The sequence below is a fragment of the Medicago sativa genome, chromosome 7 (assembly GCF_051527215.1).
Source record: "Medicago sativa cultivar Bolivia chromosome 7, Bolivia_mono, whole genome shotgun sequence".
In the NCBI taxonomy this organism is placed as follows: domain Eukaryota; kingdom Viridiplantae; phylum Streptophyta; class Magnoliopsida; order Fabales; family Fabaceae; genus Medicago; species Medicago sativa.
In genome coordinates, this window is record NC_140755.1 from 91,173,940 (window position 1) to 91,186,120 (window position 12,181).

General features: G+C 34.7%; 2 protein-coding genes across 2 annotated transcripts; both read left to right on the top strand.

The window, feature by feature from the left end:
* Positions 1 to 4,715: 4,715 nt before the first annotated feature.
* LOC146910170 (cytochrome P450 94A1-like) lies at positions 4,716 to 6,626 on the top strand. The gene has a single exon (XM_085723813.1). It carries the CDS (start codon positions 4,825 to 4,827, stop codon positions 6,340 to 6,342), a length of 1,518 nt encoding a protein of 505 aa, XP_085579939.1. The 5' UTR covers positions 4,716 to 4,824; the 3' UTR covers positions 6,343 to 6,626.
* Positions 6,627 to 9,647: 3,021 nt separating this feature from the next.
* LOC146910171 (basic helix-loop-helix (bHLH) DNA-binding superfamily protein) lies at positions 9,648 to 11,819 on the top strand. The gene is made up of 2 exons (XM_085730279.1): positions 9,648 to 9,780; positions 9,931 to 11,819. Exon 2 carries the CDS (start codon positions 10,098 to 10,100, stop codon positions 11,607 to 11,609), a length of 1,512 nt encoding a protein of 503 aa, XP_085586405.1. The 5' UTR covers positions 9,648 to 9,780; positions 9,931 to 10,097; the 3' UTR covers positions 11,610 to 11,819.
* The last annotated feature ends 362 nt before the right edge of the window (positions 11,820 to 12,181 follow it).

Below are 12,181 nucleotides of genomic sequence, written 5' to 3' on the forward strand. Positions count from 1 at the left end.
TCAACCCCTCAACATGATTGTACCAGAAAATGTTGAGTCAACCTCAGAAAAAGCCTCTGAGACAACTCCAGAAGCAGCTGCTTCTGATAAAGTTGTTTCAGAAGACCCCCCTCAACAAAAACCTTCACCAGAAAAAGCCTTTTCACCCCCTACAACTTCATCACCCCCAACTGTTCCTGAACCATCTGTTCCTGAACAAGTCACTTCTCAAAAGACCGTTCCTGAACATATTGTTCCTGAACAACCAGTTGCTAAACCCATTCCTGAACCTGAACCTGAAACTGCCGCTCCTGAACACATTGTTCCTGAGCTAACCTCTGCTTCCATAACTCCTTCACCAGTACAAGTTATCAAGATCACTCATCATACTGGTGTATGTGATATGGACACAGACTCTGAGGATGATCAAAATGATCATGCCTCTGATATGGTAGTTGACCCCACTCCTGACCAACCATCAACTAGCCAATCCTTCACCACAAATGACCAATCATCATCAAACCTACCCATTATACACTTAGCCACTCCAAAACCCTCTAAACAACCTTCACCTCCCACCATTTACCTGGATTCTCAAGTACTAAAAGATGTGTGGGAAGATATTGCTTCTGAAGTTCTCAGACTGATAGCGGGAAGAAATGACTTAGGTCATCAAGTTAGCTATCAGAAGCAATGGAGAAAGATAAAAGAAAGGGTCGTCAACCTGATTTCAGCTTTGCATGATTCCTGCATTGAGGCTCAAGAGCAAGCCAAGCAGAAGCTGGAAGATTGGTTGAATGGAATAGAAGAGAATACTTGAGATGTTGAAGTTCTTGGTACTTGGGTGAAGAATCCACTCAGTATCAGAGGCAAAGAACCTGATGAATTCCTGCCTAAGGAGCTGCATCTGATTATTCCTTCTGAGATCCTGGAAAAGATTGATGCACCTAACCTGGCTCTAGCTCAGGAGAACAAGGTGCTCAAAGAAGAAAATGACATGCTTGAAACAGAGCTACTAGAGCAGAAGCTGAAGATATCAAAACTGGAAGCTGATATGCAAGAAGCCAAGATCAGAGAAGACAACTACAGAAAAGTTATGGACAAGAAGTATGCTGATGTTCAAGAGCTTCTGAAGAAGATTCTAGAGAAATAAGCCAAACACATAGTTGCACACTTTTAGCTTATTTTTTTTGTCTCTTTAGGCTTTTAATATTCTTTGATCATCTCTGCTTCTGACTCAGTTCTTTTCGCTTCTGATATTATAAGCTTCTGAATTCTTCTTGCTTCTGAAAATCTTTAACTGTTCATACCTTGTGTGTTATTATTTGCTTTGATAATAATGCTTGCTATGCTTGTTTATTTAATCTTTGAAGATGGTTAATATGCTTTAAAATTATTTGAATTATGCTCTGAACCTTTAATCTTATGTTTTTCTCATCTCTTCTTTTTGTTTATGTCTTTTTGCTAATGACAAAAGGGGGAGTATATGTGATAGTATTTAAAGGCTCTGAGCCCCATTAATAATATTTGAAAATTTTGAAAAAATTTCTATCTTTTTGTTTTACCTTTAAAAGGGTGTATCAAAAAGGGTGAAGTATCAAATTTCAAATAAAATTAATTGAACCATTCTTCTTATCTATAAGTCAATTCTTTCAAATTTTTAAGCTCTGATATTATTGTGCGAAAAATGAATTTAATTAACCTGGATAGAACTTAGGGGGAGCTTACAAACCTCACCTTAAAGACTATCAGACTCAGGGGGAGTTAGAGCTTACAAACCTCAGACTCTGAGCTTACAAACCTCAGAAACCCCAAAGTCAACTCGTTAATTAGATTAACAACAATTGACCAATTTTAAATACTATTGTTTGTCATCATCAAAAAGGGGGAGATTGTTGGAACAAAATGTGTTTAACAATGAACCTCAAAGAGTTTTGATGATAACAAGGTATTAAAAATTGTAAATTGGACTAGCTAATATTTGTTCAAGTGTACAGGACCATAGTTAAAGTTACATCATTAATTGGTTCTGAATGAGCAAATAAAGAGCAAATGGAAATGAAGCTTAGACGATTCTGAAGGCAATACGCTCCTGAAAGTGGAAAGCGCTCCTGAAGTCAAGCTGCTCCTGAAGAGAGTAAAACGCGCTCCTGAAGAATAGTGCTCCTGAAGACAAGAGGTCCAGAAGCCACATTATCAGAAGCTGCATCATCAGAAGCAGAAGAAGCTGCATCATCAGAAGCTGCCTCATCAGAAGTCATTTCACCAGAAGCTGAAGATCAACTGGATTTGCAGAAGATTCAAAGATTGAAGAATCTACACTGCAAAAGCTGTCTATTGGACTCGAAAACACAGCAGAAAATTAGTGGAACTTTGCAACGGTCATTTCAAAGGTGTTTGAAAGGCATGTGCTTGCAATTTGGACGAAAGCGTTGACATTGTACTATTGTACGAACTGTACAACCACCTTCTCCACTACTCTGTTTTGTGTCCACGCTACAAGACAAGAAAACAGCTTCAGAATACGGCTTCGCCTGCATAGATGTTCCTTTGGATAAGGAATGGATTTCAAATTTGTTCTTCATAGGACAACAACCAAATCAGGCAAAATATCATTGGTGAAAGATCAAGCTTCAACAACGACTCTTTGATGTGCTGGCAATTTCACAACGTCTCTTTCACACCTCTATAAAAAGGAGTGAAGACTTAGAGTTTTGGAAATGCAAGAACGCTGAACGAAAGACTCACAACATTTTTACAAGTGCCAAACCTCTGCTGAAATTGTTCTGCATTCACTTAGAATTTCTGTGTCTCAAAGTCATATCTTAGAAATTCTTAAGTCCATTGAGTCTGTATCTGATTTATATTGTGAGCACCTCTGATTGTATATCAAGTGTTCAACCTTAAACAATTTTCTGTGTAATTTTGTTTAGTTAGGAAGTCTCTTGCAGTTGTGCTTGAGCAGGAAGTCTCTTGATTGTGTTCTTGAGCAAAGGAAGTCTCTAGCTTGTGTGCTTGAGCAAAGGAAGTCTCTTGCTTGTGTGCTTGAGCAATTGTAATCAGATATTACTCTTAGTGAAATCTCCTTGGAAGTGCAAGGGGGACTGGACTACTTCCGAATTGTGGAAGGAACCAGTATAATTGCTTTGTGTCGTTCTTCTTCCCTCTCTCTGTTTTATTCCGCTGCATTTAGATTCTGACCATCACTTCAGAAGCTGACTCACTTAGCTTCTGATCAGTGTGTTCAGTTTTTAGGAGAAACGAAGAATTTTTCAAAACACAATTCAACCCCCCTTCTTGTGTTTTTCTCACCTTCAAGTTAACCCACAAAATAGTTGCAGAATAGAGTGAAAAATATTGTCCAAGAACAATGAATAAAGTTGCAGAATATTACGGTAATGCCATAAATGAAAATTGGTTATTTTTCCGTGTTTTCTCATTTCAAAATTTTGAAACGAAAAATGCAAAACCGAAAATGAAAACACGTTAAAGCTGTTTTGCTTTTTTACTTTTTAAAACAGCAATTTTGAAAATTGTTTTTAAAAACAATTTTCTAAAACAGCATATCCAAACAAGTTTTTCCTTTTAAAAACCAAAAAACTGTTTTTGAGAACTAAATCAAACAGGCCCTAAGGAAATTTGAACACGTAACCTAAGGAAATTTGAACAACTGTTAATTACTTCAAACAATTTGAACAACCAAATTAAGAAATTAACACATAAAATACATTCATTCAAACAAAATTGAAGAAACACATTAACAGATAAAACATCACAATTTGAACACTGCACTGTTTTCAATCGTTAGACAATAATAAAAAAAAATTCTATTTCTTCAATTTAAAAAAGACAATACACTAAAGACAACATACGAATTGTGTTTGATCTATCTTGCAACGAGGATCATTGACTTCACATTTTTTCTAATGACCATAGGGAATTCAAGAAAGGTGGTTTTACAAAAAAAAAAAAAACATTAGTAAAATAGCACATCTATTTAATTAAAGACTAACAATACAAATAAAACTTTACTTTATAGACAATACTTTTTCTTCAATTCACACTATTTTATTTGTTCACGATAATGATTCAGAAACTTACAGAATAATAATTGAATCCGCCAAAATACTCTAATAGGTAGATGACAAGAGTGAGGGCCATGTCCACTTTGAACTCCAAAAAAATATAAAACATATAGTAAAATCATATTTTGTCTCTAAAAAAAGTGAATTTTGATTTGAGTACCTAATAAAATAAACGGAATGTTTTCATTCTCTTGCAATTTTCCATTTCATTTATTGTTCTAATAGAGATAATTTTAACATATTATTGAAAAAAATATGGAAATAAACCTGTTCAATATAATAAATTGACAAAATTTAGACACATCTTAATTAAACATATATAAAAAGATTATAATTTTGATAAAAATATGAACATATAAACTAACCATGAGATAAAAGAAAACTTGGCTATTTCCAATTACTTTCACCCTGAGCAAATTTCTGCTACAGTTTTGCCCTATAAGCTTGTTATTAATTTATTTGGTGAATGAATCTAGTTTGAAGAAATTCCTGCACAATTTGGAATTTCGGGTTTTTTCACTTTTTTTTTCAATGTTTTTATAATATAAATAATTAGTTGAGACTTTAGAGAATAGATGGAGACCCTTGTGGGATGTTGACTATTATATATGTTGGACTATATATACACACACATATTGTTTCTTTCTCTTCACAAAACAAATCCAACATAAACCAAAAAAGTCTTCCCTTGTCTGCTTACCGATACTTGAATATTTATTTCATATACTTTCTTCCCTCTAAACTCTTGAATTTTAGAACAATGTTTGAAATGCTTCTTCCATATTTCTTACCTCTTCTCTTGTTAACCCTTCCCATAATATTCTTCTTAACAAAACCAAACAAGAAATCTTCAACCAACACCAACAACATCACCATCCCAAAATCATACCCTCTAGTTGGTTCCTACTTATCCATCAGAAACGTCGGAAACCGCCGTATCCAATGGCTCTCCGACATCGTTCAAATAGCACCCTCCGCCACTTTCAACCTCAACCGTCCCTTAGGCACCCGCCAAATCATCACCGGAAACCCATCCACCGTTCAACACATCCTCAAAAACCAATTTTCCAATTACCAAAAAGGCTCCATCTTCACCAAAACCCTCTCTGATTTCTTAGGAACCGGAATCTTCAACACAAATGGCGAAAATTGGAAGTTTCAACGTCAAGTTGCAAGCCATGAATTCAACACGAAATCACTACGAAAATTTGTGGAAGACGTGGTTGACACGGAACTCACCAACCGTTTAATCCCTATCCTCAGTTCATCAACACAAACCAAACCAACCCTTGATTTCCAAGACATTCTCCAACGTTTCACGTTCGACAACATCTGCAAAATCGCGTTTGGTTTTGATCCAGAATACTTAACTCCATCAGCTAAAAGAACGAAGTTCGCACAAGCTTTTGAAGATGCAACAGAAATCAGCAGCAGACGTTTCCGTTTACCAATACCAGTTATATGGAAAATGAAGAAACGTTTCAACATAGGTTCAGAAAAGCGTCTACGTGAAGCAGTAACAGAAATAAGAGAATTCGCGAACAAAATAGTCCGCGAAAAAAAGCAAGAATTAAAAGAGAATAATTCACTTCATACACAAGATATGTTGTCACGATTTTTAAGTTCAGGTCATTCGGAGGAAGATTTCGTAACGGATATTGTAATAAGTTTTATTTTAGCTGGAAAAGATACAACTTCTGCAGCGTTGACGTGGTTTTTTTGGTTATTATGGAAAAATCCACGGATAGAGGAGGAAATTTTGAAGGAAATAAATGAGAAATCTGAATCCTTAGATTATGATGAAGTGAAGACATTGGTTTATACACATGCCGCGCTAAGCGAGAGTATGAGATTGTATCCACCTGTACCGATGGATAGTAAAGAAGCAATAAACGACGATGTTTTACCAGATGGAACGGTGGTGAAAAAGGGGACTATGGTTACTTATCATGTGTATGCGATGGGGAGGATGGAGAGTTTATGGGGGGAGGATTGGGCCGAGTTTAGGCCTGAAAGGTGGTTGGAGAAGGATGAGTATGGGAAGCGGGTTTTTGTACCGAGAGATTCTTATAGTTATCCGGTTTTTCAGGCTGGGCCGAGGATTTGTTTGGGGAAGGAAATGGCATTTATGCAAATGAAAAGGATTGTTGCTGGTATTGTTGGGAAGTTTAAGGTTGTGCCAGAACCTCATTTGGCTGAACATCCAAATTTCATTTCTTTCTTGAGTGCACAGATGGAAGGTGGTTTCCCTGTCACCATTCACAAAAGGATTTCTTAATTAATTCATGATATCATTCACATCGGTTATTAATTAATAATTGAATAAATAAATCTGAAGTGATTGTTAGATTCATGTTTATATTATTATCCTATCCTAGGAGGCATGAATTTTAGGATTGACTTTTTGTGGTACATATTTATATAGCGTGTTTTGTTTTGTATTCTTTTGTCTGTTGTTGGTGCATGTTGCTTGAGGGAGATGTAGTTACTTATTTAAATTGGTATCTTTTGATTCACTTGTAAATTACATTTTATTTATTCACTGAACTTATTTTAGTTGAATGGACCCGGAAAAGTGTGAAATCTCTTTCTATTTTGTCTTTGAATAAAATTTGCACTAAATGTAGGAACCTGCACTTGACATCAACTGCAAGAAATCTAGATCAAGTACAAGTACATTTTATTTTATTTAATAGTACATCCATCTATTTTTTTTTTTTTTTTGAAAGAATAGTACATCCATCTATTAAATTTAAAAGTTTTCCTCAAGAAGGAGAGCTGTCATTCTTCAAAGTCTCCCCACGTTCAAGGTCGTTCATGGTTGTTGGGAAATTTAAAATCTCCATAAAAACAACTTAATTTAGTTTGTTGTCAAGGGTGAATTTTGCGTGACACTCTCACTTCTCCCTAAAGATATCCGTGCCTAAAAGCATATATGTAAGGGTCTCACATGTTATTACACCTTTGTGAGGGATTCTCTTTTCATTGGTACAAAACTTAGTAATAGGTAGTGTTTCACGATGAGTAAAAAAAAAAAGGTAGTAGTGTTTCATGTGACTCGTGAGTATCCTTAATTTTGGTACACAAATCATTAAATTCAGTATGAGATACTAAGATATCCTGAGATATATTCTTCTCATCAAACTCGTGCGTGTGTATCCATTTTGAGAAGAAGTTTACGATTTTCAGATGATTTTTTTGGTGAGCACGTAAGGTTTTGAGCTAAAACCCAAAAATGAAAGCCGCGCGCTAGTTTCTTTGATCAATTTGAACAGCCAAATTAAGAAATTAACACTTTTTTGCTTTCTTTTTCCCCGGTAGTTTAGTCACCAACTCATCCTCAAATAAACACACACGAGGAGATGAAGAAATATGGTGAACTAGTTTGAATCTGAAGTTTCATACTAAATGTTTTAGTCACAACCAAACCACTAAACTATAACAACAAAGACAACATATAAAATACATATTCATTCAAACAAAAGAATCGCGTCAACTAACATGTTTTCAATCAAATTGTTTGATCTTTCTTGTAATGACCATCCCTTGACTTCATGTTTTTTTTCTTTCTAATGACCATAGGGAATCCAAAAATCCCTCGAATAGCTATGGTGATTCGATTCAAGTAGAAATATGAAATAATAGTTTCAAGATGGTTTAAAAAAAACATTAGTAAAATAGCACATGCTGCATTTAAGTAAAGAATAATTGTTTTGACGCATAGAGAAGATAGGTCGAACTATAACAGAGTTTTATTGAGCGTAAATGTTGGGGTTGATACCTGTAATGTAAACACTCTGACACTCAAGACAATAAGAGGGCAAAAGGTGAGAGGTTTCTAAATGGAAAAAATGTATAGTTTGCATTGTAACGGAGGGAGGTATTTATACAACTTCATAAAGGAGATGGCGTGAATTCGGTCTAAGTCTTAGGCTAGTTTGGACCAAGTCTTATGTCACACTTTTTTATTTGTTAAAATTCATAAATAATATCTTATTTATGTAGGAATTGCGTAATTTAATCGGATGTTTTTTAGAGGTTAATCGGATGTTTGAATTTCAAATAATAAATGAAAGTATATTTACGTAGTTTTTATTTATGAGTATATAAGTTCCAAAAAATAAAATGGGTATATACATATGAGCCGAGGTTTGAACCTGGTTTCCTACTTCTTCAGTTGTATAGAGGTGAATTTCTAATCACTAACCTATTTTTTTTTTAAAAAAAAAAAAACACTCCTTCCTAACAATAACATGCAAAATGTAATCCCCAATCAAACAAGAGGTAAAATATTGTCTTGTGCTTGTAAAATAGTTTTTTTTTTTTAGAGAAAAGGTTGTAAAATAGTTATTGATTGTTTTAAGGGTAAAATAGTTATTGATGTGACATTAATTAATAATAATTTTTTTATTCTCCAAAATTTTGTTCGCTTTTATTTGATGGTAAAATTGTTAAAGTAATTAAATTTAAATGATTACCGAATTCTACTTAAAGATAAGAGAAGTTTGGACAATCATTTTCGAATTTTTGGACAAGTCTAGCTCATACTCTTATTTTATTTTTACTCTCTCAATCTCTCTCTTCCTCTTTATCTCCCTATCCCAAAAGTTGTGCAGAATTGTTGACAAATATCATTGCTTTGAGAATAAATTGTTTGAGAGAATATGAGTTCGATTCTTCGGTGGAAATTATTGATCAAATTTTATTTGGTTCATGCCCAATTTCATATTACTAAAGTCTTATATTCTCGGGATTCGAATGATTAACAAATAAAAATTAGGGTTAATACCGCTTTTAGTCCCTATAATATTAGCGAATTCCGGTTTTAGTCCCTGTAAAAAAAAAGATTTTGTTGCTGTAATTTCAAATTCTTCCACTTTTGGTCCCTCATTTCACCACGTTAGCAGAATCTGCATACATGGCACGTGAAATGAGGGACCAAAAGTGGAGGAATCTGAAATTACAAACACCAAAAGTGGGAGGAATCTGAAATTACAAGGACGTAATTTATGCAGATTTTGCTGATGTGGTTAAATAAGGGACCAAATGTGGAGGAATCTGAAATTATAAGGACATAATCTTTTTTTTTATTTTACAGAGACTAAAACCGGAATTCGCTAATATTACAGGGACTAAAAACAGTATTAACCCTAAAAAATATATGTTAAAAAAAATGTTTCAAGGACATTATTTAATAGTTTCTTCAAAAAAAAGACATTATTTAATAGTCTTTATAGAAGAAAACTTATTTTAAAAATATAAGTCAAATATATGTTTTAAGGACATTATTCAATAAGCTTTATAAAAGAAAATTTATTTTAAAAATATAAGTCAAATGCCAATCAAAGTCATAAATACACATTTTTCATGCAAAAATTAATTCTTTTAATTGGTTAAACAATACTTAAGGTCACTACCAAAAAAGATGAATTAGAACACTAATACTTAAGGCATTTGTGAACATTTTAAATATTTGAATTAAAAGTTTAAAAGATGAATTTTTAATTCAAAACAGAAGAAAGAAAGAAAAAGAAAAAAAAAAGTCTAAGAACTTATTAAAGATAAATATTTTTTGCATCGAGCACTTTAGTTTCAGATCTGAAGTTGGATCTGTGTCCGTGACTCTATTCATTGTGAAGTTAAAGCTTAGCACTTTACTGTATCTGATACAATACAAAGACGAGAGAAGATAAACCCTAATATCTTCCTTTTTCAGGTAATATTCCTTAATTTTTTCCTTCTATGTTAATTCCCCAATTTAGCTATTTCCAATTACCTTCAATTTATTTATTTTTTATTTTATTCACACCCAAGATAGGTTTTTTTTTTTCCGATATTAATTTTGCATCTTTTTTATCTTTGTTAGGCTTTTCAGAGATTATGCTTCTGAGTTTATATTTCTTGATTTGAAGTTCTTGGTGAATAATAGTTTGAAGTAATTGCTGCACAATTTGGAATTCTGGGTTCTGTTTAGAATTTTATTTTTTTCCATAAAGTTTGGATTTTTAATAACTGAGGGTATAGTAGAGAAAGATGGCTGGTGAGAGGTTTTGTAAGAATGAAGAAGACAAGGCTATGTTGGAATCTGTGTTGGGTAATGAAGCTTTTGCATTTTTTAGCTCAGCTGTTTCAAAACATGTTTTTTCCGATGTTATTGTTCCGCCGAATCTTGACGTGACTATCCACAAAAGGTTGTGTCACATTGTTAACGGTTCCAAGTGGAATTACGCGATTTTGTGGCAGGTTGCCGGTTTGAAATCCGGTGGCTATGTGTTGAAATACGGTGAGGGACACTGTCAGGATCCCAAAGGGGGTCCAAGGAATGAGCAGGAAAGGGAGAAAGATGATGTTAGGAGGAAGGTTTTGGGGAAGATTCATGGTTGCTGGGGTGGATCTAGCTCAGTTGAGAATATTTATAAGAAATTGGACAGTGTTTCGGATTTGTATATGCTTTACTTGACCTCTGTCTATTATGTGTTTGGTTTTAATTCTCAGTATGGTCCTGGAAATTCTTTTAAGTGTGCTAAACCAAGTTGGTCTTCTGATGCTGGTAGTTGTTTAAATCAGTATGAATCAAGGTCGTTTCTGGCTAAATCGGCTGGCTTTCAAAGTGTTGCTTTTGTACCTCTTAAAGCCGGGGTTATAGAGCTTGGTTCGACGGAGATGGTGCCTGAAGAGCAAGGTTTTTTGGATATGGTCAGGGCAACTTTTGGAGAATCTACCTCTGGACAGGCTAAGGTAGCACCAAAGATTTTTGGGCACGAGTTAAGCTTGGGGGATACAAAATCTCAGTCGATAACTATTAGTTTCTCCCCAAAAGTGGAAGATGATTCTGGTTTCACTTCTGACTCTTACGAAGTACAAGCGCTTGGCGCAAACCATGCTTATGGTAATTCTTCCAACGGGGGTGTAGGAGACAGCAACGAGGCAAAAAAGTACCCTCAGTTGGGTCAAATGATTCCTGGGAATTTTACTTCTCAGGCAAGAGTTTCTTCTATTGATTTAGGTAATGAAGACTCCTCCTCACCTCTTGGAGACGAGCGGAAGCCTAGAAAAAGAGGGAGAAAACCTGCCAATGGACGAGAGGAACCACTGAATCATGTTGAAGCGGAGAGGCAAAGACGGGAGAAGCTTAACCAGAGATTTTACGCCTTAAGAGCTGTTGTTCCTAACATTTCTAAAATGGACAAGGCTTCTCTTCTTGGTGATGCTATTACCCATATCACTGATCTCCAGAAGAAGATCAAGCTTATGGAAACTGAAAAAAACATGGCTGACAATAAGGGCCAGCAATTGCCATTGCAAGATATTGATTTTCAGGCTCGACAGGATGATGCAGTTGTTAGAGTTAGCTGCCCCTTGGATATCCACCCGGTTTCTGGAATTGTTAAAGTGTTCAGAGAGCATCAAATTGTAGCTCAAGAGGCCAATGTTTCAACTTCCCAGGATAAAGTAATTCATACATTCTCCATCAGAACTCAAGGAGGGGAAGCAGCTGCTATACAGTTGAAAGAAAAGCTTGAAGCATCTTTAGCCAAAAATTAAAGGTGAAAGTATAGTTATTAACTTATGATGTAGTGTATATCTCAATGCAAACTATGAATGTATGTATGGTTGGTCACATGTCAGTGTTTCTAGGAAACTTTTAGTTAATTTTATTATATTCTAAATTGTAAGATATGGAGGTAGAAATCTTTTTGAACTTCCCGAAAGGCCATAATGATTAATATATGTCTTTGATTATCTCTGAGCAAATGCATGATTTGAACTTGAATTCAATGCAATATACTATGAACTTGTGAAGTATAACTATATAAAATGGTATATCATTGTAGCAGCTAAGTTTTTTTTTTTTTTTTTTTTTCCATTACTAGCTGTTTAACTACATCATTGAGATGCATTTGGTCTTTCAGTTCTGAGATATGAATGTTTTATGATATGAAGATTTCATCTGTAGAAGTGTGTTCACAGTCCTTCATGGTTATGGCATTGCTGGGTTTCCCGTTGAGGAATTCAGCTGTAGATTAGAATGCTTTCACAACCATAAGGATACGGACTTGTGTTATGGCTCCATGTTCCACTTGTTATCATTTTTCAAGTATCAGTTTACACTTTGC